The sequence below is a fragment of the Silurus aristotelis genome (genome assembly GCF_946808225.1).
Source record: "Silurus aristotelis genome assembly, chromosome: 12".
NCBI lineage: Eukaryota > Metazoa > Chordata > Actinopteri > Siluriformes > Siluridae > Silurus > Silurus aristotelis.
In genome coordinates, this window is record NC_139585.1 from 3,265,960 (window position 1) to 3,293,748 (window position 27,789).

The window sequence follows — 27,789 nt, forward strand, 5'->3', positions numbered from 1 at the left end:
GATTAGAGACAGTGGCATTGAGTAAAAGACAGGAGGTGGAGCTGGAGGTAGCAGAGCTGAAGATGTTGAGGTGTTCGTTGGGAGTGACGACGATGGACAGGATTAGAAATGAGTTTATTAGAGGGAAGCGCATGTAGGACATTTTGGAGACAAGGTGAGGGAGGTGTGATTGAGATGGTTTGGACATGTGCAGAGGAGGAAAATGGCGTATATATTCTTTTTTCATAATTATCCATCTTATCGAACTGCACATTTGCATATATCTGTATATGTAATTCAATTAATAGAAATAATAACAATAGTAATAATTATCATTTTTATAGTATATATAGTAATAATCATAGTAATATATATATATATATATATATATATATCTGTGACACCAGTGTAATATATATATATATATATATATATATATATAAAGCAGGATTATCGTGTAATAATAAATATTGTAGAATATAATAAGCATAGAATAAATTGTATACATATATATTCTATAAACTGTATATTAATGTTTGTTATATTTATTAATTTTATTCATGTAGGCTGTTAGCTTTGTTACTGTTTATTGGGTCGTTATTTACACCTCCAGGGAGCAGATTCTCAGTGACGTCATATTTCAGCGACAGCAAAATAAACATGGCGCCTCTGTGGAAGGCGTGAGTGCGGGGTGGAAGTGGCTGAGTACTGCTTAGTTAAACAACAACAACAACAACAAATAGTAGTAATCAGTGTGTGGAGTGTGAGAGATGGAGCAGGTCGGAGAGGTGGAAGTGATTATTCCAGGTGAAGAGGAGATGAATGCACCGCACTGTGCACACGGTGAGTGAGTGAGTGAGTGAGTGTGTGTGTGTTTAGTAATGAACTTACTGCGAACATGTTTACTAGAATATATTTTTTTTTAGCACTTAGTAGTTTAACTAATGACTAATCATTAAAGATGTGGTAATACACGATACTTAATTGGTTCCATAATATACAGAGCATTTAATAATAATATCGAGTATAATAGATCCATAATATTTGAAGAAGCTGGGGCAGAGCACAGTCAGCCATGTCACAGCGCCCCTAGTGCCGAGAGGGTTAACTGTCTTGCTCAGAAACCCAACAGTAACATCTTAAACCTCTGACCTTCTGACCAGTTACCCAGAACCTCAACCGCTGAACCACCACTGCCTTAAACAACTTTCCAAAAGATTTAAATTGTGTGTGTTTGGTGTGTTGCAGGTCCGATGGTGTTGTTTCAGGTCATGTGCCGAGGGGAGAAGAGTGAAAAGCGGTTTTACGCCTGCTCTGCGTGTCGAGACAGAAAAGACTGCAGCTTCTTTCAGTGGGAGAATGAAAAAGTACATGACATGAAGTTAACAACTTTATTTTTCATCCAGACTTCTTAGTTAAATTCAATCTTCAGTTCAGACCATGAAGTACAATCTAAATTATTATTATGGAACTTACCGATGCATATCAGCGTCAGGAATCGGATGAAAACCGGCAGAATTTTTTACAATGTTAAAATGTGCTTTTTCCTGCATTATTGTCAAAACGTGGGCCAGTTTGTAGTACAGTGATTTTAAAAGTGCATTATTTGTAATCTATTTTTAAAAGACTGGGGTGGGTAATGGTGTAATTGTTAACATTATGAATTATTCAGAATGTGAAATGTAGGTTTTTACAGTATTTGTGTGAAACTTTACTAAAGCATCCAAACACCAAATACTTCACTGATACCCATAGATGGCTAAGGCACTAAATTCACGTGCACTGACTGTGACACACACACACACACACACACACACACACACACACACACACACACACACACACACACACACACACACACACACACACACACACTATATGGTCTAACATATTGGGACACTCGACTTCTCTAGCCACAAAGTTGGAGGCACACAATCTCAAGTCTTTGGAGGCAATAGCATAGAACTTTTCCCTTCAATTGAACTAGGAGACCTGAACCTGTTCCAGCATGGCACTGCTCCTGTGCACAAAGCCAGCTCCATGAAGATATGATTTTCATGGGTTGAAGTGTAAGATCTCCTGCTTTAAAGCTCTGAGCTCAACCTTACTGAACACCTTTGGGATGAATGTGAACGCTGATTGCACCCCAGACCTCCTCGCATCACATGCATCAGTACCTGACTTTCACAAATCTCCACACTCACACTCCAAAATCCAGTAGAGCATCCTCTCAGAAGAGTATTTTTTACCTGTTAGATGAGTGTAGTTGTAGAGTTGTAGATTATTCTGACGTATTTCATAGATTTTTTTAGATTTTAAAATAAAACATTTGCATGAATATTGTTCCGTTATCTGATGATGTGGGTTTTTTAAACAAATTTTTTTTTTTTATGCTGGAACATTTCAGGTATCGGAGGAGCGACTGCGTGTGAGGGAGGAGCAGAAGCGGCTGAAGAAGCCCCCGTTCACTCATTCAAAATACTGCACGAGGTAAATGGGATCCGCTTTGTGCCGTAACTAAGCATTATTTCTGAACTGCGGGATGTGGGCGGAGCTAGAAACAATACACTTGTGATAGGTCTTTCGAAATCATTCTGATTGAGGTAAAAAAAAAAAATTAAAAATGGCACCAGGAGTTAAATCCAACATTTATTATGAATAATGACTGGGTACAGACACACTAACGATCTATCGGGCCGTATATAAAATTTGAATGGAAAATAGAGCGTTGTTTTGATCCATTCAGTTGTTTTCGCTCTGCAAACATCAGTAACATCTTTAACTTCTCCATGCTGGAAAGTGACCTTGGTATAAGGTGATAATCCACGGCTAGGTGTGAGGCCGTTCTTCACTATCCTGCTCTAACATCACCTCACACCTCACCCTGGGTTTCATGTATTCAGAGTAGTGTTTTACTGACAGCTTCCAGAGTAACTCTTATCAGGTGTGAACCAGACACCGGTCCTTGAGCAGGATGTAAAGTGTTTTCTCCCACTCACGCCTCAGGTTCAGAGAGTTCGTCGCCCTGCCGCTGGATCAGAGGAGCTTTTGTGTGGACTGTCAGCAGCTGCTCCTTCCTGCTGAACAGAGCGCTCATGCCTCACACCAAACGCTTTCTGATGACATTACGGTGGCCCGCTTGAGGAGGCCCAGTTTACTTCTGCGGGCTTTGGAGAATAAGAAGAGCAACGCGCAGTACCTGTTCGCCGACCGCAGCTGCCATTTCCTCCTAGACGCCCTTTCTGGATTACGATTCAACAAGGTTCTCTGTGTCGGGACGCCACGGTGAGTGCAGCTTCTAAGAGCTTCATTTTCAACAAGGAGATTTGAGAAAAAAAATTGCCGAAGACAAATCCCATATGCTTACACTGCGGGAATTCTCCAAGTCTAACTATTATTATGATTATTATTATTCTAACACACCAAACATTAAATGCTACTCCCCCCTAGAGCTTTCAAGTTACAGTATATGCAACACTAAACACTTTTCGCTCCATTCCCTCCTATTTAACGTGTTTAAACAGCTGAGACCGGAAACCTCACACTCGGGACGACCGAGGTTCACGTCCCCCGCATCCCAACGTTCATATTTGCATCCTCTGAGCTGCAAATTCGGATCATGTGAGGAGGAAATGTGTGACCTCTTCAGAAAATACAAGATAATTAAAAGCATTGATTATAGAGGTGTCCCAGCATCCCATTCTATACAACGTGTATATATATATATATATATATATATATATATATATATATATATATATATATATATATATATATATATATTCGATTTAAAATATTATACAATCATATATACAAACATAAAAAAAGCTGTCTATTCTTTTACTAAGCAGTTTAGCTGTAAGGGCCTTGCAGAAGGGCCCAGCAGTGGCAGCTTGGTGTTAGAAGGATTTAAACTCCTAACCTTTCGATCAGAACTTGGCAGCTGTTCTCCGAAACCTTCGCATGCACACATCTGGTGTGACCGCAGCAGAGTCTTTATAGGTTTAAAACATCTTTTTGCAATAAAATTGTTTAATTTCAGTATTATTTCATTTAGTTACGATGTACAAGTACTTGGTTTTGTTTTTAGCATAATTATCAAAATGAAAACATTTTAAAATCATTAAAACTATTCAGTTTTTATTTTCATTGTAGTTCTTCATATCTGATATACTGTAAAAGCCTTGATATTTGTAAATCTGTATTTGAGATGGTAGAATGAATGAACAATAGAGAAGATCTAATATCTAACAAGCTACAAAAAAGACTGTTAAATTCAGTTGTTTTGACATTTATTACAGCTCACAAATAATGTAAACATACAGCATTACACATGTACAGCTTTATAGGCTTTTAGTCTCTCATGGTAAGACTCATTTGTTTCACTGTGGTCGTTTACACTTTCTAATTCAGTCGATTCTTCCTGTTTATTTAAGCAGCAAAATAATGTTTTCATCACACTATAATTACCATGAATTAGAAACAGAATTATACTCCTAAAATCTCTCTTTGTCTGTCTATCGCTATCTAGCTAGCTAACTAGCTAACTCACTAATAGCTTACACAATTTTCTTACAATCTAAACTAACTTAAATCTAAATGAAATCTAAACAATCAGTCTAAACTAACTTGCAGCTTTCTTACAAACTAACCTACGTATGAACTTGCAAACTAACTTTTACTTGGAAACTAACTAACTTAAATGTAACTTGTTTAAAAGCGTACCCTATAGATTTAACTTTGGTCTACTACCTTTAGCTTACAAACTACCCTGCTTATAACTTTCTTACTTGGCCTACAACTTCAACTTACAAATTACCCTACTTACAACTAACTTTAACTTATGAACTACCCTACTTACAAATACCCTACAACCGCTTCAGCTTTAACTTACAAACTACGCTACTTATTCTACAGCTTTAACTTACAAACTACCCTACTTACAAATACCCTACAGAGGCTTCAGCTTTAACTTACGAACTACGCTATGTACTCTACAGCTTTAATTTACAAACTACCCTACTTACAAATACCCTACCTACTCTACAGATTTAACTTACAAACTACCCTATTTACTCTACAGCTTTAACTTACAAGCTACCCTACTTACACATACCCTACTTACTCTCCAGATTTAACTTACGAACTACCCTACTTACTCTACAGCTTTAACTTACAAACTACCCTACTTACAAATACCCTACTTACTCTACAGATTTAACTTTTGAACCACCCTACTTGCAAATACCTTACTTACTCTACTTTTTTACCTTACAAACTACCCTACTAACTCTAGAGCTTTAACTTTCAAACTACCCTACTTTCAAAAATACACTACTTACTAGGAAAAAACTACCATATTACAACTAACCTACTGACAGAAAAGCTTCAACTTACAAACATCCCTACTTCCCTTACAACCTTGAACTTAAAAACTACCCTAGTTTCAACTTCCATATTTACTCTATAACTAACTTACAAACATCTCTACTTACAACTTTTTCATATTACAAACTACCGTACTTGCAACTACCCTCCCAACTCTACAATTTTTTAACTTTAAAATTACCCTACTTACACGTATTCTACTACTTTAACTTACCAACTACAACTTGAACTTAAAAACTACCCTACTTACAACATCCCTATTTACTCTGTAACTAACTTACAAACAACTCTACTTACAACTTTCTTCATATTACAAACTACCATACTTACAACTACCCTCCCATCTCTACATTTGTTTCTTTTAAATTACACCACTTACACCTATCCTACTACTTTAACTTACCAACCTCCTTAAACTACAACCTTTAACTAACAAACTACCCTACTTGCCCTACAGCTTGAACTTACAAACTACCCTCCTTACAATACAACCTTATTTTACAAACAACCCCACTTACAACTATAGAACTTAGCCTACAACTTAAACTTACAAACTATCTTATTTACCAACTAGCTTCAACTTTACAAACTACCCTACGTACAACTACCCCACTTAACCTGTAGCCTTAAACTTACAAATTACACTGTTTACAACTACCCCACTTACCCTGCAACTGACAAACTATTCTACTTAACCTAACCTTATTCTCAACTAACTTGCTTAAAATGTAATTTACTTAAAAGTTAATGAACAATCAAGCTTGCTTACAAATTATCTTACAAACTAACTTGCCTACAAGCTAAGCTACTTAAAATCGAATTTATAATGATTATACACACTAACTTTAACTTGCACAATAAGATACAATATAACTTGGAAAATACATTTGCTTAATACTAACCTACTTGGAAATATAGAAACTAACTTACAATGTAACCGCTAAACAAATGAACTTACAAACTAAGTAAAGCGCTGTCTACACACTTCAACATACATCATCTCTTACACACCAAATGATTGGCGAGTGATTGACACACGAGAAGCGAATGTCCCACCCCCCAAACAACAGGGCCAGTGTCGATCTCTTGTTCTCGCTGTCATGTCACTTCCCTTCTGTTTATTGCCTGTCATTCCAAAAAGTGTCGATGTCTGGTTACAGAGTTTGTTCACCTCTTTCACCACTCCTTTATTACCTGAAGCTTTTAATATCCATTCTGCAATTTTTTTATTGTTATTATTATTTTATCACTCAATTGCAGATTACATGAGCTGATTAAGATCCGGAGCACCGAGGACAAGACGAACACCATGAAGAGTTTATTACTGGATATTGATTTCAGGTAAGAACTGAAAACTGTAGCATATCTAGTAAAGTTGTCAATGTAGAAATTTGGAAAAGAAAGTTCTAGCAGGAAAAAAAAGAGACAAAATTCTGCAGGATGTGAATGTGTATTACTGCAGGACAATGCGTTCAATACCAAGCTCACAGATCTCCATATGATCTGGAACGGCGTGTCGCTCTCTGGCTTTGAAAAATCGAAACGCAGGAAACATGGGCTCAGTGAACTGATGGTGCGCCCTCTCAAACACGGTCGTGCAGCTTGTCGAGAAATCCAGCAGCATCTTCATAGTGTCCGCGTCATAAAACGCGATACGACCCTTGTGGTAGTTCACGAACACACCGACTTTGTCCGGTGCCGTCTTAGCGGGGAGCACCAAGTGGCGGTCGTTGTGCCATGCCGAAAGACGCTCGTCTCGAAATTCCAAACACCACGAGAGTCGGTTCCGGCCCAGTTTTGTTCTTTTGTCCTGCCCTTTCCTGGACAGGCTGCCGTAAGCTACGCCCACAGCCCAGGAAGGGCAGCAGTGAACGTTTACTTCCCAGTAACTCTGACCCGAGCTTATAGCGGGCGACCCCAGGGCACAACAGGTCTGATCAAACTGCAGAGGGTGGTTTGGACTTGAGCTGTCATCAGCTGGCCAGATATAAAAGCCACGCCCATTCGAAGTTACTCTGATGTGTTTGTGGCTGGCTGTCCTGTCAATCATCACCTCAGTGGAGTCTGGTCAGGAAAATAGAATTATATATATACAGTTACAGCTTTGCCTCTGGCTGTCGCAAAGCGATGACACCGGAGACTCCTTTTAAAACAAACGATTCCCCTAGCTTTGGTACTATGGAAACGGTAGCATTGTCCACCTACCTACCTACCCGACCAACCGCTTTCTTGCCAACTTACCTGCTTATGATTCTAAAAAATAATTTTAATTTACAAAGTAACTTACCCTTTACCCTGTTGCTTTAACTTCCCTACTTACCCTACAGCTTAAACTTACAAAATATCCTACTTACAAACTCTCTACTTAACCTACAGCTTCAACTTACAAACTATCCTAATTACAACTCCCCTACTTACCCTACAGCTTCAACTTACAAACCATCCTACTTACAACTCCCCTACTTACCCTACAGCTTCAACTTACAAACCATCCTACTTACAACTCCCCTACTTACCCTACAGCTTCAACTTACAAACCATCCTACTTACAACTCCCCTACTTAGCCTACAGCTTCAACTTACAAACCATCCTACTTACAACTCCCCTACTTAGCCTACAGCTTCAACTTACAAACCATCCTACTTACAACTCCCCTACTTAGCCTACAGCTTCAACTTACAAACTATCCTACTTACAACTCCCCTACTTAGCCTACAGCTTCAACTTACAAACTATCCTACTTATTGGGGGAGCCTACTTACCCTACAGCTTCAACTTACAAACCATCCTACTTACAACCTTTCCACTTACCCTACAGCTTCAACTTACAAACCATCCTACTTACAACTTTCCCACTTACCCTACAGCTTCAACTTACAAACCATCCTACTTACAACTCCCCTTCTTACCCTACAGCTTCAACGTACAAACTATCCTACTTACAACACCCCTACTTAGCCTACAACTTCAACTTACAAACCGTCCTACTTACAACTTTCCTACTTACCCTACAGCTTGAACTTACAAACCGTCCTACTTACAACTTTCCTACTTACCCTACAGCTTGAACTTACAAACCATCCTACTTACAACTCCCTTACTTACCCTACAGCTTGAACTTACAAACCATCCTTCTTACAACTTTCCTACTTACCCTACAGCTGCAACTTACAAACCATCCTACTTACAACTTTCCTACTTACCCTACAGCTTCAACTTACAAACCATTTAACTTACAACTTTCCTATTTACCCTACAGCTTTAACTTACAAACTATCCCACATAAAATTTAAATTAACTTACAAACTACCCTTCTTTAGCCTACAACTTTAACTTTAAAACAATCCAACTTATAACTAACTATAACTTACAAACTACCATATTTATAATCAACGATAGCTTAAGAAACTATCCAACTTACAACTACCCTACAACTTTATACCTACAAACTACCTTACTTACTCTACAGCATTAGAACAGACACGATCATATTAACCTGGAATTGGAACCAAAGCCTCAGTAGGTGCTCTTATGAGAAATTAATCAGCACCTTCTTAACCAATCAGAATTCAGTGGTGTATAATTAGATGCATTTTTTTTGTACTAGTGCTTGTACATTTCTCATCTTCAATTGGTCATATGAGATCCGGCAAGCAATTCAGTTAAAAAAAAAATACGGATTTTATAATTTTTTTTTTTTTACCGAGCAGCAAGCTTTTTTTACGGAGCTGGACTTGCAAATCTTTTGAGATCTTTCCCAAAATCTTCATGAGCTTCTGGAACTTTTCGTCGTTCAGCCTGATGTTCAGTTCGGCTGCGTCCTGCTTCTTACGGCAGCTAATCATCGAACCAAAAGAAACACTAATAAATCATTGTATTTCATTGTGACCTGTAGCTGCAGACGATAGGGAAATTGGATTACCTGAAATCGTCTGGAGAACCCTAAAGCCAGGACAGAATGTAAAAAATGAGCTGTTACAATCACAGCATGAGTAAATGATTGAGGATCTGCATTGCTATGTGGTGAGTACCTGCTTCAGCTGACCCTCAGATCCTCGCTCCTGCAGCGTCCTGACGGTGCTGATGTGTTTGCGCACCAGTTTCAGGTGCTGGTTCCAGTCGTGCAGGAGACGTGTCAGCTTGCTGCTGTTCTCCCTGTGCTCTTGTTCTAGCGAGTCCAGAACGGCCTTTTGTTCCTTCTCCAGAGCGACACGCATGGCCTCGAATCGCTCGCGTACTTGCTGCTCCATCATCTCCGCGGTCGTCTTTACCCACGAGGACAGGGATGGAGAAGAGAGAGCGTGGGAGTGTTAGTAAGAACGGTGGATAGATATTTATTTTGAAGATTTTAAATGATTTTCTTGTCGCTTACACTCAGGTTGGCTTGGCGCTTTTTCAGAGACGCCATATGAGCTTCAGTCCGACTGCTCTCCTTCTCCAGCTCCTCCATCCAGCAGGACAGCTGTTTCTGAAGTTCACACCCAAAAAAAACCCACCTTTAAATATACATTACATTTTGGAAAATAAATAATATTTGTAAAATTCTAACAGGATGTAATCGCACCTGGGAGAATATTTGAGAGTCAGCACGTGGTTTGCGGCTTGTCGTTGGAGAACAAGGGTATGGTTGCATGACAGATGTCAGGCAGGGTGACAAATCGCCTACCGGTGCCTGTGGAGTTCCTTGTTGCTTGTCCATTTTTGAGAACTCTGTTACACAGACAGAATAAGTCTTCATGTCATGCCAGATTCTCCCCAGCTACCTAATCAGGTTGTTACCTTCTGGAATCTAAGCTGCAATATGTTGAAACATGTCTGAACACTGAGCTACAGGTATTTAGTACAGGTCCGTTCCAAATTTTCATCCTGATCATTAGATTCATTGTGGAAAGCTTTATTTTAGATTAAAAAAACTCTGACTGTTTACGAAACATTAATTACTTTAACTCAACTGAAGAATAAAAATTCGTTAACCATTCGTTTTACAATTATTCAAGATTCATTCTAGAATGCTTTGTTTCGCAAAGGGTGGATAGCTTTATTCTTGAAAATGGAAGCAGTATTCGAGCATAGAGTTCAACTAAGTTCTGCTCTTCTAGAATTTCATTGTTCTTTAAAGCACAAATTCGTTCTGGAATGTTTTTTATTTTAGAGTCAATGATATTGAAGTGAGAAGTGGTAGCTCATGGATAAGATGCTGGACTTCTGATCAGAAGGTCATGAGTTCAAATCCCAGCACCACCAAGCTGCTGCTCCTGGGCCCCTGAGTAAGGCCCTTAACCCTCAACCGATGCATAAATTAGAGAACTATAATTCCTTTTAGATAGGGGCATCTGGCAAATGCTTTTGGATGTATTCTTATTCTAGAACATAATAAAAGTGTAGCGGCATACAGCTGTTTTTCATCTGCCTCAAATTTCAGGAAAAACAATGCTATTGTGGGTTCATCATCAGAGTATTTTTCTGTTTCCATTGTAGGACAGAAGGGAAAAAAGATCACTTCCAACCTCGATCACTCACAGAATCAGCTGAGAATCTGTTTATTAGTACAGATCATTTATCTGAAGTTAGATATTTGCACGATGCCTGAAGTAAATAGTAAACAAAACAAAAAAGTATTATAATACTTACAGTACAAGTTCTTCTGCATGCTCTGTCTCTCTCTTTCTCTCTCTGTGTTCTTCTCCGGTATGTGCAGAAAAAGCTGTAAAAGTTTTTTTATAAGCCTATAACAAGCCAAAGCCTGCGTGTTCACGCGCATGTGGGTGCATGCAAACGCAACGATGTGAGAAGAATAACGTCCGACCTTCTTGCTCTCTTCTCCCTTTTAGATATTCCCAGTTTTACTCCCAGAGCGAGTTCTGCCACTATAACATGTTTAATCATCACTTCTTTGACGGAAAGGTAAAAGATCTCTGCGTGTGTTTTTATACAGATCTGTATGTACACACACACACACACACACACACACACACACACACACACACACACACACACACACACACACATCTTCAAAGATATCACACTGGTTTTGGTCTCATTTCCTGTGTCTACAGGAAGCGGCCGATGTTTTTCAGCACTTCCTGACAGAGGAAGCTGGTAATAAGGTTGTGATGGTAGCAGATCCACCATTCGGAGGTCTGGTGAAGCTTTTAGGCCACACGTTCTCCAAGATATCACAGACATGGAGGAGTCTACAGGGAACTGGTGTGTAAAGAAAGAGTATGGCTTGGGGCATATGTTTACACCCTCACCAGATATAAGTAACATTTTATTTATTTATATATATATATATATATATATATATATATATATATATATATATATATATATATATATACACACACACACACACACACACACACACACACACACACACACACACAGCGCCTAACCAAAAATATTCCAACCAGAGTTGCAGTAATTTTTCACCAAGATCTTTTATTGATGATGGGAGTCAGATGTTGCACAAAGTCTCCAATCCCAAAGGTCAATGGGGTTAAGGTCTGGACTCTGTGGTGGCCAATCCATGTGTGAATTTAATCTCATGCTCCCTGAACCACTGTTTCACAACTTAAGCACGATGAACCCTGGTGTTCTGCTGTATTCTGCTCGAGCCATCAGGGAAGAAAAAAATCCATTGCTGGAGTAACCTGTTTATTCAGTATATTCAGGAAGTCAGCTGACCTCATTCTTAGGGCACATAACGTTGCTGAACCGAGACCTGACCCACTGCAGCATCCCCAAATCACAGCACTGCCCCCACAGGCTCGTACAGCAGGCACTAGGCATGAATGGTGCATCAGTTTATCTGCTCTCTTCTTACTCTGATGTGCTCATCACTCTGGAACAGGGTCAGTCAGGATTCAGCAGACCACATGACCTTCTTCCATTGCTCCAGAGTCCAATCTTTATGCTCCCTAGCAAATTGAAGCCCTTTTTCCGATTAGCCTCAGTGATGAGTGTTTTCTCTTTAAACTACACAGATGTTTAGTTCCAATCCCTTCAGTTCCCTTCACATTGTGTGTGTGGAAATACTTTCACTATGAAACACAGCCGTGAGTTCTGCTGCTGTTTTTTATTTTATTTTTTTTACGATCTGATTTCACCAAACGTGTAAATGATCGCGGATTAAGATTAATTAGAAAAATTGTTCTGAAGGGTGTGCAAACTTCTGCACTCAATTTTATACACACACTCAGGTTCAAATGGAGTAGAAGAGCATCCATCCATCCATTCATGTGTTTGTTTACGTAACAACACAAGTCAGTATTTACACACTCACTTGTGTTCTATCCCTCATCCTGCAGCGAGCGGAGAGCCTGAGATGCCCATGGTCTGGATATTCCCCTACTTCTTTGAGCCGAGGATCCTCGACTGCTTCCCTTCCTTCACGATGTTGGATTATCAGGTAATGGATTTTGTACCAGACTGAAAAATTAAGTAAAAATGTAAACGAATCTCAGGGATATGATTTGATTTCTGTTCTCCAGGGGTGCCAATATTAATAGAGCGCACTGTAAAGGTCGAATATTAGTGTTACTGATATTAAAGACGTTTTGTGTAGCGTGGATTTGATGAGAAACTCGAGATCTCAAACACCAGTATGCACTTTGTGGCCAAAAGTATTGGGACACACAACTTTACTGCACACGGTTGTATCTTTTGAGCTCCAACCTTCAACCCTGAGCAGGAATGAAAGTGAACTCTGACTGTCCCCCAGACCTCCTCAGCTCCATCACTACCTGGCTTTACTCACACAACCTTGTGAATGACCTGAATCTCACAAATCTCCACAAAAAATGAGCCTCTTTCTAGAAGACTGGAGGTTCTGCTGAGCACTGAATGTTCAAAAAGAAGCACATACCAAACATCATATTGTTAGGTGTCCACAAACTTTTCTGAGTGATAGAATTTGTGGTATTAATGCACCATGAACGTGTTTCTGCAGGTGGATTACGATAACCATCCTCTGTACAAACTCGGCTCGACGGGCCGCAAGCAATCTCCAGTCCGACTGTTCACCAACATCTGTCCCAAAAACATCGTCCTACCAGAGGAAGAAGGCTACAAGTAAAACTACACACACACACACACACACACACACACACACACACACACACTTCACTTTCCATCTTCTTGTTGTAGATAAACTCCGGATGCACATAATCAGCGCTCGATTACTCGTTTCCCTTTCTGCAGACTTTGCAGCATCTGTGAGAGATACGTCTCAGCAGAGAACCGCCATTGTCCCGACTGCAACGCCTGCACGTCCAAGGTAGACCTCAGCGTTTCATCAAGGTTGTTGCATTAAATGAATAAAATAGACAATAAATAAAGCGTTGTTTTTTTCCCCCCCAGAACGGACGACCCTGGAGGCATTGTGCCGAATGTGGGAAGTGTGTGAAACCCTGTAAGTGTTACTTAACCTTTAAAAAAAAACAAAAAAACAAAACCTCACCATCTCTCAATCACCTATAACGTCTTCAGCCACACACACACACACACACACACACACACACACACACACACACACACACACACTGTATGGCCAAAAGTATTGGAACACCAGACTTTTCCAACAATTTGTGGAAAATACCACAAATTTGGAGGCACACAATTGTATAGGACGTCTTTGGATGCGGTATATGGACAGATTGTGGACACCTGACCGTAACATGGCTATGTGCTTCTTATTGGACATCCTGTTCCACATTTGCTCCACATTTATTCTTATAATATTCTCCACTCTTTTGGGAAGATGTTCCACTAGATTTTTATGGAGATTTGTGCTCAATCAGACACAACGGGTGTTAGTAAAGTCAGGTGGTGATGGAGCTGAGAAGGTAAGGAGGCCTGGGGTGCAGCCAGAGTTCACATTCATCCCAAAGGTGTTCAATAGGGTCAGAGTTCTATAGCAGATCTTTCACTCCAACCCATGTAAAGCAGATCTTCATGAAGCTGGATCAGGTTTGAGTCTGATAGTTCAAGTGAAGGGAAAATGTCATGCTACATCTTTCAAAGACGTCCTGTGCAGCTTTGTGGAATCAGTTTGTGGAAGAACCACACAAGGGTGTGTGTCCCAATAGTTTTGGGTGTATCAACAGTAAGAAATCCTGATGCTGGTATAAGAGGATACCATGATGGAGCATCATCTCAGCCTTTTTTTCATATATACATAAAAGTGTGTCAGAAACCACATCCAAGCTCGTTTAAGATGTTCACAAACCTGAAATGCGAGAAGATTTATAAAAGAGAAGAAATCTACAGTAAAGTTGTATTTTCCTTCCCTCTCTCAGCATGGCGTCACTGTTCCTCCTGCGGTCGCTGTGTGCTTCCGGATCATCGCTGTGGACAAACAGGATGCTACAACTGTGGAGATCCTGCGCACAAACACAAGGCCTGTCCTCTCAAGCGCAAGAAAAAGTGCGTGATCTCACGATCCTTCTGGTTTTAACGCTACGTGTTTGTGTGGTGTTTTTGACATCGCGTCTCTTCTTTGGCAGCGTTCAGAGCGGTAAAGCAGCATCCAGACACTACGGCAACATCACCGCAGCTAAGACAAGGAAACGCAGAAATGCACAAAGGAAGAAGAAGAAGGTCACATGAGCAGGATTTCTTTCACACATATATTCTGGGTATTTGATGAATAAAAATATACGCTTTTACACACGGGGTCATGAGGTTTCTGGTGTAATCAGGTCAGATTCTCGGTTATTAGATTTAGAGGTCCAAACACCGACTTAAACTATCGGTGGAAAAGCTCTGTGGCTCCAACAAAAAAAAAATCTGTACATTTTCAAATAACGGGCATAAAGTGAATAGATTTTGGTAGTAGATAGATGATGTCGAGACCTGTTCGAGCATTGCTGATGTAATCTGGTGGGATTCCTTGGTCCCAACTCACCCTATTATTGAAAAAGCCTGCAAATGAAAATCTGTACAATATGGGGGAGGTGGTAGCTTAGCGGTTAAGGCGTTGGACTTTGGATCCGAGGGTGAGGAGTTCAAATCCATCTTTAAAGGCATTTTCAAATCATCAATGAATGGGTACTGATAGTAGAGTAACAGAAGGTGGTCTGGCCACTGTGGGAAGATGGCGAGCTGGTGGAGGCTTTGTGATGCTCTGGGGGTTACCTAATCCCCCTGCTGTTACAGGAACGATATTCCGTTATTGCAGTGTCCTCCTACTCTACATTGTTCAGTAACGGTGAAGATGTTACCAGTTACATAAAACACCACCTCGAGTCATCATCTTGGGGTGATCCTCTCAAACACTGGTTCCTCCACTATAAAGTGCTGGGGGCTCACAGTTAGGAGGATGTAGTTAAGTAGCCGTAAATTTCATATTAAAACTTTTATTAAATTAGCTTTCAGTCACAACGAATCAATGTTGGTTGAGTTGTTTGGTTATTTTAACACATGAGAGTCACATATTTACAGTTAATCTCTATGTCCTGGAAAAAAAATCCCACCAAAAATACTTTCCACTTGTAGGAAATGTAATTAATACAAGTGGATTAAAAGATTATACTCTGGTCAGTGCAGCATTCAAATACATTTCTATGCAATAAAAAGCTAAATTACCACAAATAATTTAATCACCTGAGCATCCGGTCAGTCCCGATAATCCAGGGTCCTCCATGGGAATATATTTCTAGAACATTTCATAGATTTTTCCCTGAAAATATTCTGGAACATCTCTGTTTCCTCCAGGACATGTGCTGAAGTGTTATACAGGACCTGAGAAACGTGTGGAAACCGTTTTTGAGACACGTGTTCCTCTTGTTTCTATGCAACAAACTCAGTAAAAGGTAAAAACACACTTTGGGACAGTGAACGAGTGGAAGAGAGTTTTGGAGTCCAAATGCGACATTTTTTGTCTCTAAGAGAAGAACTTGTGTGAGATGGAGAACAGGAGAGATGATGTGATCAGACTCCTTCACCCCCACACTTACACATGGAGGTGGACGCATAATGGTTTGGGGTTGTTTTGAAGACTTGTTCTAGGAAGCGAAAGGAATCCTGAACCAACATGTCTCCCATTTCACACTTCACCACCATGTAGTTCTGTCTGGACTGAAAGCGGCTCATTGGAAGCGACTTCACTGTACAACAAGACGACGAGTCGAAGTTCTGAGTTCTGTAAGTGTTATGTAGAGAGAACCAGACGTCTGGAGTGATATTTATCATGAAACCACCTGCCCAGACAACGCACCTAAGTCCTACTGAACTGCTCTGGGATCAACTGATCTCAAGAAAGAAGGAATTTCTAGTGAAGAACATCTTTGGTGAGTTTTACAAGAGGCACCACAGAGAGTTTGGAGAAACTAAGTGTCTGGATGCTGAGAGTGTGGAAAGCTTCATGCTAATGAAGGATTTTAAAGGAAACTAAAGTGGAACATTGAAACATTTATAGATTTGTTTGTAATAACCCTTGTGTAACCCTTACATTACCCAGAAACTAAAGGAACATGCACGTGTCTCTTAAAAAACATAAAAGACTGTTTCTCCACACATTTCACAGGCACTGAAATATACATATAAAATAATCCCAATATAAATTAATTTATTTTTGAATATTTTCTTCCCGAAATATTAACTGTACGTAACCTCCTCAGTAGATGTCTTGCATGGAGAGAAAACACGCTTTTAAAAAAATGCCATTACCACTATACACTTGCCCTTTTAGTGTTATTACATCACACAATATAAGGGCCAATCGCTGTCCAGTATGCAAATTAAACAAATGCAGTGTTTTACTAGCAAAAATTATTATTAAGCACAGGAACGATTTATGGACTTCAAGACAAGATTTCGGAATCTTCCATCTATTCTTCACCACTCAGTCTTTAGTTCATAAAAAAAAAAAAAAAAACGTATATCCATCACATCACTCCTGTATCCTTCCATAGCGCACAGAGAACGCTATAAGTCGTCTGTACATCGCCATGAGGAGCACAATGGCTGCCAGGACAATGCTGCAGATCAGACTGAAGGCCCAGCGAGGACCTAACATGGTGTAGACATGAGAGACGAACACAGGGCCCAGGGTCCGAGCACCGCTGCCTGAGGCTGTCAGCCAACCCATGTACACACCCTGCACACACACACACACACACACACACACACACACACACCAGACGAAAATGACCACTTCGTTCTAAAACATTAATAAATTCACTCTTCATCATCATCATCATCATCATCACACCTGTGGTTTGGGTCCCAGGATCTTGGAGTACAGTGTGTAGGACATGACGTTGCAGGCCGGGTAGCCCACTCCGATGAGGATATCAGAGGTGAGGTATTGTGCCAGGTGGATGACTGGGGTGAACTGGCACCAGATCTGATCTGAAGGGCATCCGGTCGGGTTCACACTACTGTTAGAGACTGAGGAACGCACCAAAGCTGGCAAGGAGTTGTTCTGAAGATCTGTGGAGCACAGGAAGGAAAATTAACCCACTGAGTGATGCTACAACAAAAGGGCAATAATACGTATAGAATTACGTGTAGAAAGTGAAGGAAGGATATATGGATGTATGGATGGATAGATAAAAAGAGGCAAGGCAACAGGGAGGGAAGGTGGGATGGTTGACTGGGTGGATGGATGGATAAGACAAGGCTACAGAAAGGGAGGAAAGGATGGATGGATTTAAGGCCAAAGGAATTAGCATAAATGAATAAATGGATGGCTTCAGGAATATAGAGGGGGATGAATGAATAAACGAATAAATAAAAGGCTACAGAAAGGGATGGATGGATGGATGGATGCATAAAACAAGGGATGGATGAAGAGCTACAGGAAGGGAGGGATAGATGAATGGACGGGGGTTTTATGGATAGATGGATGGATGGATGGATGAAGGCAGGGCTATAGAAAGGGAGAGAATGATAGATGCATTTTAAGCTAAAGGAATTAGAATGAATGAATGAATTAATGAATGGAGCGCTTCAGGAACAAAGGGAAGGATGGATGGATGAATAAATGAATGAAGGGCTACAGAAAGGGATAGATAGATGGGTGTATGGATGGAAGGCTGCAAAAAAACAAAGATGGATGAATAAATGGAAGAAGAGCTACAGGAAGGGAGAGATGGATGGATAGAGGAAGGTCTGCAGGAAACAAGGGATGAATGAATGGATGGAGGAGGGTCTACAGGAAGAGGAAGGCAGAGATGGAAGTATGTGTGAAATTGGGCAAACTGGGCAGAACGTAACTCTTTATCTAAACTTTCTGAATTTAAATTCCTCACCTGCCCACTGAATTTTGGGATACTGGTTTCCCCACGGTAGCAGGATAAAGAAGCCAATAAATATGATGGCTAGCCCAGCCAAGAGCACTGGACGATCACCAAACCTGGAGAAAGCGAAAAATAATCATGTGTTCTGCAGTAATGACGTTTCAAAAAAATAAAAAGCAGAACCTGTCTGGAAGTGAACGTACCGCACGGAGATCACCTTCACCACCAGGAACACGATGATGGACTCGAAGCCAATGGCTGCCAAAATGATTCCATTGTACAGGACGGCTTGTTTCCTCGTCCACGCAAACATGTCCATCGATAAAGGAGTGGATATGCTGCACAGAAAAATAACACTATTATTAATGAATCTTATCATTATTAAACTGATTTAATCAACAAAATAATCAGTGTTTCATTGATAAATCGTACACGGTTTACACTGCCATACTAATTTGCATGAATCTGCATATATTCAAATATTTAATAAATATTATAATTGATTCAAATAAATACATATATGATGGATGGAGGGCTTAAACGGAAAGAACGGGTTGGGGAAGGGAGGGACAAATGAATTGATGGAGGGCTTCAGGGATGGATGGATGGATGGATGGATGGATGGATGGATGGACCAGAAGTGGACTAAATGCAGGGAGAAAGGGACGAATGGAAGAAGAGAAAAAGAGAAAAGGATGCCTGAAATGTGCACTCCAAATGCATGATTGAGCAAAGCGGGCGGAGCTTAAATCAGCAGAACTGTAAATCTAATGATCTGTTATAATATACGTAAGAAAATGATGCTTTAACTCCTGAATGCTGCACAATTTTAATTCTCTCCTCTGCACCTTGGTCCGTTCTTCACCTCCACATCGTGCGCTAACATCCTGTAACACCTCACACCTACACCTGAATTATCACCTGTTCTTTGTTCCATAAAAACAGTAGCCAAGCGGTTATGATGTTAGACATATAATCAGAAGGTCCCTCGAACAAGGCCCTTAACCTTCACCTGCTCAGGTGTAGAAATCAGATAACGATAAGTGGCTCTGAATTCTGGCTAGAATATCACCTGCGTCATCTTACCTATTATTTCTTACTATTCATGACATTTCTGTTAAATCTAATACTATACACGAGCTCTTACGTTTCAAACACAGCAAAAATGAAGAGGATGATGAAGAAAAGGATGTTGGATGTAAGCACGGCCACCTGGTCGATATTTCCCTCCACTTCGGGAGGCACGTCTAGTCGCTCTGTGAAGATTAAAACAAAACATTTTAATCACGATGGACAATTTGTGAATTTATTTTTAAACACCGGATGTCTGGGTCGAATTGCATCTTATACACAGTGTAATGCAACCTGGTGGTTCATAAATTAATAGCAGAAGAAAAGCCAAATGAAGATGTAGGTGTAACAATTTGGTAAAAATCAAAGGATGAATCGTTTGCTCTAATGCTCTCTTTGCTGTAATGCTCTCTCAAACCACTAGGAGGCAGTATATTGCAATATAATTCTACATACTACTCTATGTTATAATTCTGTATACATTACATAGAAAATAACAACCAGACAATAACCAAACAAAAATAAAAGAGTAGAATGTAGAATAGAGGTGTGATTGAAAAGATCCTAAACTCTGCATTCTGGATTCTGAAGCCATGAATCAGTTTCGTAATTCTGACCTTTTTCAGGCAATTCCGACTTTTTTTCTTCACAATGGATAAAATCATGTAGGACTATTGGAATTGCGAGAAATAGTCTGAATTAGGCAAACTTTTCTTTCTATATGCTAGAAACAGGCTTCCATAGGTATTTGTATTATATTGCAACAAAACTATTTTTTTGGTAAATGGATGTAATTTTTCTTGGGGGGGGAACCAAAAAACAAAAACAAACGACTTTTCCACACACATGTGGTTCTTCCCCGAACTGATTCCACAAAGCTGGAGGACCACAATTGCACAGAATGTTTTTGGATGCGGGAGCATGAGCCAGCTCCATTAAAACGCTTTACATGGTTTGGAGTTTCTCCTGCTATCGAGCTCTAAACCCTAATGAAGGAGCACAAATCCCCATATAATCTAGTGGAACATCTTCCTGAACATCTGAAGTTTACTATTCCGGGAAATGGAGATGAATGTGGAATGGGATGTTCTCTACCTTCTGAGACGTAGTTAATCGCTCGGATCTGCTTGCCGTGATCATCTACTTGATGCTCCCTGGTGTGAATACAGAAACGAACACGTGTAAGTAAACGAGCCTTTAAACCTTCTACCTCATCGGACGTGAACAGAAGCGCACGTTACCTCAGGATGATGAGAACCAGCAGGATGTTGATGACGCCGAAGCAGGCGGCGAGCAACGCCGGAGCCGTGTACATGTTTAACCTCAGGGAAATGACGTCTATGCTGACGCCGTTCTCGCCGATGAACGACAGAGCGGCCTGCAGAGCTAAAAAACACGCAACTTTCAACTTTTCAAGACAACAGTGTCGATGATACAAATCCAGAACGCTGTATTTCTACTGTAAAGTGCTGATCTGTGAGTACCTGGACCGAGGATGAAGCCCAGAGCCTGGCAGGCGCTCATGTTAGCCATAGCGCTGGTTCTCTCGTTCAGCGACGTGGCTCCTGCTACGTAAGACCTCACGACAGCTACGTTACCTGCGGGACAATCCGCAGAGGTCAGTATGGAGCGCGGCGCATCGTTCACAGAGCAACCCTTTCACTTTGTCTTTACCTGCACCGAATCCGACGAACACCCGGGCCAGGAGCATGTGGTATTTGTTGTGGGATGGAGGCAGGTACAGGTAGGAGTAGTACACGTTAGCCGCGATGTTGATGACTATGGAACACACCAGCGGCTCCTTCCGAGGCCTGTGATTGGACCAAAGTCCGAACAGGGGCGACGCCACCATCTGGCCCAGACTGTAAGCAGCCACGACCCAACCCAGAAAACTGGCGTCTGTGCTGTTATCAATCTGAAACCATAAAACGATGCAATTTTCAACATTATAATAATATCATATTTAATAAGAGATCTGGAAAGGTTTATATCCCCTTATGACTTCTGGAGTATTTCACTATTTTACAATATTTTCTACCAAAAGAAAAAGTCTGAGCATAAAAACACCAATAGGACAACGATCTGAAGACCTCTGGAGGATATTAAAAGATTTTTATAGCTTTAATGATCCACCTGCTGATCAGGTTACTTAAAATCTGTATCAATTGATTGATTGATTGTTTGAAAAACCTGAAAGGTGTCAAACAAATTTATAAAAAAATTAACATTTTTAAAAATGCAATCATCTATACATCAATCACATTAATAATTCTATTAATCTATTTATGCATTTTATTTCTGAATCATTTTTTTACTCCTCTTTTATTTCTATTATTTCCTCATTTTCAATATTTTTCATTTCTGATATTATTTATTTAATTTTTTCATACCAAATTAGTTTTTTTTATTTTGTAACACATTTTAAACTGGTTTTTATTATTATTTTTTTTTTTTTATGTCAAAGGAGTCAATGACACAAAAATAAATTAATTAATACATCTAAAAAAAAAAAACAAAAAAAATTCAACTGACATTCTATACATTTCAGAAAAGGAGAGAAAAAAATACTAATAAAATACTAATAATATAAAAAACAAACCAAAGGGTTCAGGTACAGTGTAATAGTGAATTGCACTATTTCTAGGTTAAATTTAGAATATTGTTTCATGACAATATCTATTATGTCCTTACTAGTTCTCAGAGTCCAAAATTTCTATTTACTTAGATTTCTATTACTAATTTCTATTGCTTTTTATTTCCAATTTTTTGTGTTTATTTTAATTTCCTACTTTTTTTTTTACATTTTATTTCTATTATTTATATATTTTTTTACTTTTCTAAATTTTTATTTCAATTTTATTCACGTGAAATCTTTATTATTAATTATTATTATTTATATATATATATATATATATATATTTTATTTTTTTTTGTCCTTGTTTTTCAGAACAGAATTTACATCTCACTGAAAGCACGACGTCGTTACCTTCTGTAGGTAGGGCCATATGGACGTGATGACGATTGTGAAACCTGCAGAGGAAAAAACACGTATAAATAAATAAACAAATCGATAAATAAATAAATTAATCAATTAATTAATTTCGAAAAATATTATATTAAATACTGATGAAATATTTCCTGAATTGTGAGCAGTAATCCGCATGACTAGCGTGTGCCGGATCTAAATAAATAAACTAATCACTACTTTTTGCGTGTTTCTAAAAGGTAGTGAGAAATAAACATCTCTGTAAAAAATTTTAATAAAATACAAAAATAGAACCGTTGTGATTTGCATAATTCTGGAGGGGGAGGGGCCTCGAGAGAAAGAGAATGCTCCTCCCACCCCGAGAGCACAGAAAATATTCCCCCCTTTTTCGAATTCCTTGCTACAGGTACGTATGACGTCATCTCTGATCTCCTGACAAGATACAAAGGTATTCACGTGAATTCACACGTCAGACGGACATTTCTATTCCCTACTTCAGGATCACTTCACACCCTGAGAATACACAAAGAAAGAGCAGGAGTAACGGAATATTTCTGGCTCTCACCCACGCTGCTGAGGAACATGGTGAAGTACATGACCCTGATCGACCTCCATCTGCTCCTCCCAGCATCCTGCATGCTAGATAAACACAAATCACATACAGACACATTGTGTGTGTGTGTTATATATATATTCCAGGTCTATAAACAGCATGAGACAGCAAATGTTGAGATATTTTATGAGTTGCTCAGTAGCTCCTAGTTTCATCATCTCAAAATGACTGTAGAAGACTGTAGAAAGATCATCACTTATAATCACACACTCTCCAGTGTTCTGTAGTGTTTTAAGATTTATGATCAAACTCTTGATGTCACCCAAATGAGGATGGGTTCCCCTTTTGAGTCTGGTTCCTCTCAAGGTTTCTTCCTTATAACATCTAAGGTAGTTTTTCCTGGTCACAGTCACCACGGCTGCTCATCAGGGATAAACACACACTGTTCACCTTCACTGTTGATTTCTGTAAAGCTGCTTTGAGACAATGTCTGTTGTGAAAAGCGCAATAGAAATAAACTTGACTTGACTTGAGACAGATATTGTAGATATTTCCGAATGACTCTTCAACTGTCCTTCAAAAACTATTGAGAACTATTTGAGCTGTATATAAAAATACGTACGTTTCCACCTCTGTGATTTCATCACGCACGTGAAATTTGACGTGACGTACGTTTTCACACACGCCGATGCTGCAGCGAGTCGTTCGAGGCGTTTTTTGAGCGCCATGCGCTCTTCAAGAGCGGAAAAACCTCGCTGGAAGAAGACGTGAGATCAGTAGGACCTTCGACAAGATATTCAAACCCCCGGAAATCCTTCGTCAACTCCTGCATAATGATCGTCGGTGAACGTGTCACATGATCTCGTTTCCGCACGAGCGTACTCACGAGATCAGACCTGTGCATTTCTAGAACTGATACTCAGGGGCAGTGTTATGGGGTGGGGGTGTACCAGGGGCAAAATCCAGAAGAACTTATAAGAACTGATTATATTTTGTAACTAATTTGTATGCTATAACACATTATTAAGTATCCTTTACAGAGCCTGTGAAAAATCTGAAAAATCTATGGTTTTTGAGAGACTTCTGCATGTTCCTTTTGTTTCTAGATAATGTAATGGCATGAAGTTCAACTTTGTCCAAACAAATATAGAAATATACAGACTTTATTTCCATTTTTAAAATCCTCAATTAGCAGGAAGAACAGAAGAACACACACACACACACACACACACACACACACACACACACTGCATCCAAACACTTTGTTTCTCTGAATTCTTTGTAAAAATCACCAGAGATGTTCTTTACTAGTTGGAGATGCAGTTGATCCCAGAGCAGTTCAGTAGGATTGAGGTGCGGTGTCTGGGCAGGTTGTTGTTAAATATCATTCCAGACGTCTGTTTGCTCTCTAAATAACACTTACAGAACTCAGACGGTTCCAGTTCCTTCAGTCCAGATGGAATTACATGGTGTTGAAGTGCCGTGTTGGTTCACTTTCACCTTCTAGAATCTTCTCTGCTCTAAAACATCCCCAAACCATTAATCTTGTGTGGGGGTGAGGGAGTCTGATCACATCAACGTCCCATTTGAAATCCACACACTTTCTTGCTTTTTCCGAGTTCGTTGAAGAGGAACAAGAGGAACGTGGACATGTCTCTCAAAAACCATAAGGTGCATCCACACTTCTCACTATAGACATCTTCTCCAGGATGTTCTTCCTCCAGACTGATCCATGACCTGGTGGATGTTTATCGCTGCACTACTTGCTGAAATGATCCCATGAAGATGATTTATTCCTTATTCTCAGCACAAAACGTCTCAGGACCTTCTGCTTATGAGTTTTCTGGAGTTATTTCCTCAATCTAATGTATGAAACACTTCCATATTTAATGTCACTTCCTCTTTTTTTACTGTTGCTGAACTATAATGTTAATACTGATAGATTTGAGAAGAAATAAAGCCTTTGAGATGGAGTTAGAGGAGTATCTGAGGTCTCATCACTTACCGGTCAGCATCTCCTTTCAGCAGAGGAGTGTTTTCCTCCGAGGAGTCCACGAGAGACATGTTGCTGCTCTGCTTGTTTGTTTGTTGTTATTGTAGTAAACAACTTATTTCGCTCGTAAACGAATCCAATTAGGTCCTGAGATCATGTTTGATGGCACGAAAGTCCTCATTTCGGCTTTCATGCAGTTTTTGGGGTCGTTGATTTTTTTTGTTGTTGTTGTGTTTTGTGTTATTAATTAACGCCGGACTGTCCGAAGTCCAGCATTGTTATTGATTCCAAGCGACTTCCGGGTGTGAAAACTGCAACGATAGAGATAAAAAAAATGGCCGCCATCCTGGTTGCTTAGATACAACCGCCATATTGGAAAGGCTTTTTTTGTTTTTTGTGCTAATTTGTTTGTTTTTAATTGCAAACAATAATTCAACCATAATCGATCACAAAAAATATGTAAAAAAAAAAAAAAAAAAGAAAAACTGGGACATACAGATAATACAAAGGCATTAAAATGTATAAAACTTTGTCATAATAAATAAAGATTTTGAGGCCTTTAAATTTAAAGGGTTTAACATGTTTTTAAAAGAATAAAAGAGGGACTTTATATCAGAGGAGAATTTTATTTTTTTTGTTTTTGTGAAGAGGAAATTTAGAGACAAATCAGTAAAACAGTATCATCAAAATTAACACCCTTTGAGTGGAAATCTGATATTTAAAAAAAAGAAATAGCTTATGAAAATTTACCTTTTTTTTTTTTTTTTTTTTTTTTTTTTAACAACAAAGGAATAGCACAATACACTTAATATATATCATTGTCACCAAAACAATTCCTTGTAAGTGCAAACATACTTGGCACTAAAGCTCTTTCTGATATATATATAATTTTTATTTATTTTTTTTTTTACGTGTGATTAATGCAGCGCACATTTCTATTTGACCATTTTTATTAAAATATAAATTAAAAAAATATTTTTTAAAAGGTGAAATTAAGACATCCAACACATTTATTCACGACCTCCATTCTTGCACAGAGCCGGCAATTAAACGCGGACAATAGCTAAATAAATATAGAAGCGATTCTTAATCAATTTAACAATAAGAGCATAAAGAAGATACATTTTATTTCATAAATGTTTATAAATTAAGGTCCATAAATGATCCAGATCAAAGTTTGGGTAACAAATACTGTGTTTATATTGTACTTTAGAGAGGATCACTGGAGTTGAAGGAAAAAAAAAGGGGGGGGGGGGGGGGGTTTCTAATGAAGAATTTATACAAAAAAATTTTTTTCCTGATTATATTTATTTTTTTTTCTATTTGAATTATTACAATAATCGTTTTATAATCTGACTAAACTTCAAGAACTATAAAAGATCCCAATATTAATAGAATGCTAAGCTGTTATTCTTTATTTCATCGCACAAATCGATAGAAACGCGGTGTTGAAAACTAGAAATCTCTTTTTAAAAATCCACTTGATGAAGGTGTGTGGAAATCTCGTGTGTAATCAAAGATGTTTATCCCACATTCCGCCACAATGATGAAAAAATCAATAAACTCCAACTGGAGAACTCGACCGCCATCTTGAAAGCCAGCAATAAAAATAAAAGTTTTTTCAAAATTAAAGTCCAAATTAAACCGTTGATGCAGATTCCTCCTAACAATCACCAAGCATTTCAATGGAAACGTCATTAAAAATTAACTTTATAAAAGTATTTGAATGATAATCTAAATACGAATTAAACATTAACATTTAAATAAACCTGTACAATTCATTGATATTTTTTAAAATGGGTTAATAGAAATTAAAAGTGTTGTTTTATTTAAGATTTTTTATTCTTTTTATTCTTAAAACAGAAAACGCAAAAGAAATACAGAGATTAATGAAATAAAATTGCAGCATCCATACACCAACATATACATTTATTACACAATTAAAAGTTTAAACTATAAAGTTTTACTAATCCTAACAAACAAAAAGGCAACTAAACCTCTATGTGTACAAAAACAATATATATGTTTTCCAGCTTTCCTTTTATTCTTTTCTCCATCCAGGTGATTCCATACTGCCTCAATACTATTCATATCTGGACTCTGTGGAGGTCAATCGACTGTCGGTTTTTAATCAGCTGTTTTTCTCTTTAATTATGCTTTTATTTTGATATCATACACCTACAGAGAGCCGGTGTAATAGACCTTTCTCACAGATTTTGACATAAACTAGTAGGTCAAATACAAGTGTTAGATTAAATAAACTCTATTGTCAGTGCTAAGTTCATGAGAGATCTTAGAACAGGTTCCTGCTGTTGCTCAAGTGAGCTCACACTAAATACTTTCAGATTTTTATGTTTTATAAAACTGAATTTAAAAGTCCTGCGTTTTCTGGCTGTTTTCTACTAAAAAGACAGAAATAATTATGGTCATTATACCACTGCTGAAATAAAACATCTAATAGAAAGTCTGGAGAAAGTATGTTATATGATCCTATAATGAAAAGAAAACAAGCAATTATGATCATATAACACAAATTTTCCCAGACTTTCTATTAGATTTTTTTGTCCATTAACA

The 27,789-nt window shown here is 38.8% G+C and overlaps 3 protein-coding genes and 1 long non-coding RNA gene across 5 annotated transcripts; 1 reads left to right on the forward strand and 3 right to left on the reverse strand.

Annotated features, from left to right (window-relative positions):
• The first annotated feature begins 603 nt into the window (after window positions 1-603).
• Window positions 604-15,036, forward strand: zcchc4 (zinc finger, CCHC domain containing 4). Its single transcript, XM_083557514.1, has 13 exons — window positions 604-822; window positions 1,228-1,346; window positions 2,387-2,469; window positions 2,986-3,264; window positions 6,628-6,708; window positions 11,200-11,272; window positions 11,425-11,575; window positions 12,679-12,779; window positions 13,320-13,441; window positions 13,571-13,646; window positions 13,730-13,781; window positions 14,668-14,794; window positions 14,875-15,036. The coding sequence occupies exons 1-13, from the start codon at window positions 750-752 to the stop codon at window positions 14,975-14,977; spliced, it is 1,440 nt and encodes a 479-aa protein (XP_083413640.1). The 5' UTR covers window positions 604-749; the 3' UTR covers window positions 14,978-15,036.
• Window positions 4,255-5,321, reverse strand: LOC310735032. Of its 2 annotated transcripts, none has more exons than XR_014536186.1 (2): window positions 5,285-5,321; window positions 4,255-5,200 (listed from the first exon to the last, which is right to left on the reverse strand). It is a non-coding gene; the product is annotated as an uncharacterized lncRNA (long non-coding RNA). The 2 variants fall into 2 exon arrangements; XR_014536187.1 differs by having other exon boundaries at window positions 4,255-5,249.
• Window positions 6,708-11,200, reverse strand: LOC310734979 (E3 ubiquitin-protein ligase TRIM62). Its single transcript, XM_083557524.1, has 7 exons — window positions 11,000-11,200; window positions 9,933-10,078; window positions 9,741-9,836; window positions 9,400-9,633; window positions 9,291-9,310; window positions 9,072-9,205; window positions 6,708-7,431 (listed from the first exon to the last, which is right to left on the reverse strand). Exons 2-7 carry the CDS (start codon window positions 10,065-10,067, stop codon window positions 6,821-6,823), a joined length of 1,230 nt encoding a protein of 409 aa, XP_083413650.1. The 5' UTR covers window positions 10,068-10,078; window positions 11,000-11,200; the 3' UTR covers window positions 6,708-6,820.
• Window positions 15,037-15,710: 674 nt separating the features above from the next.
• Window positions 15,711-25,532, reverse strand: mfsd8 (major facilitator superfamily domain containing 8). Its single transcript, XM_083557508.1, has 12 exons — window positions 25,228-25,532; window positions 23,235-23,308; window positions 22,670-22,713; window positions 21,358-21,598; window positions 21,168-21,281; window positions 20,925-21,069; window positions 20,779-20,837; window positions 19,760-19,868; window positions 18,816-18,950; window positions 18,625-18,728; window positions 17,583-17,803; window positions 15,711-17,468 (listed from the first exon to the last, which is right to left on the reverse strand). The coding sequence occupies exons 1-12, from the start codon at window positions 25,284-25,286 to the stop codon at window positions 17,262-17,264; spliced, it is 1,512 nt and encodes a 503-aa protein (XP_083413634.1). The 5' UTR covers window positions 25,287-25,532; the 3' UTR covers window positions 15,711-17,261.
• Window positions 25,533-27,789: the final 2,257 nt, after the last annotated feature.

What these genes read in the sequence shown, in the direction of transcription:
- zcchc4 (XM_083557514.1), top strand. Translation starts at nt 750, where the DNA reads ATGGAGCAGGTCGGAGAGGTGGAAGTGATTATTCCAGGTGAAGAGGAG. An exon ending in CCAGAGGAAGAAGGCTACAA is followed by an intron (nt 13,442 to 13,570) that starts GTAAAACTACAC and finishes CCCTTTCTGCAG; the next exon opens with ACTTTGCAGCATCTGTGAGA. An exon ending in TGGGAAGTGTGTGAAACCCT is followed by an intron (nt 13,782 to 14,667) that starts GTAAGTGTTACT and finishes TCCCTCTCTCAG; the next exon opens with CATGGCGTCACTGTTCCTCC.
- LOC310734979 (XM_083557524.1), bottom strand. Translation starts at nt 10,067, where the DNA reads ATGGACAAGCAACAAGGAACTCCACAGGCACCGGTAGGCGATTTGTCA. An exon ending in ACTCTCAAATATTCTCCCAG is followed by an intron (nt 9,837 to 9,932) that starts GTGCGATTACAT and finishes TGTGAACTTCAG; the next exon opens with AAACAGCTGTCCTGCTGGAT. An exon ending in CTGAGGGTCAGCTGAAGCAG is followed by an intron (nt 9,311 to 9,399) that starts GTACTCACCACA and finishes TCCTGGCTTTAG; the next exon opens with GGTTCTCCAGACGATTTCAG.
- mfsd8 (XM_083557508.1), bottom strand. Translation starts at nt 25,286, where the DNA reads ATGTCTCTCGTGGACTCCTCGGAGGAAAACACTCCTCTGCTGAAAGGA. An exon ending in GTGAAGGTGATCTCCGTGCG is followed by an intron (nt 18,729 to 18,815) that starts GTACGTTCACTT and finishes CGCTTTCTCCAG; the next exon opens with GTTTGGTGATCGTCCAGTGC. An exon ending in TCCCAAAATTCAGTGGGCAG is followed by an intron (nt 17,804 to 18,624) that starts GTGAGGAATTTA and finishes TGTGCTCCACAG; the next exon opens with ATCTTCAGAACAACTCCTTG.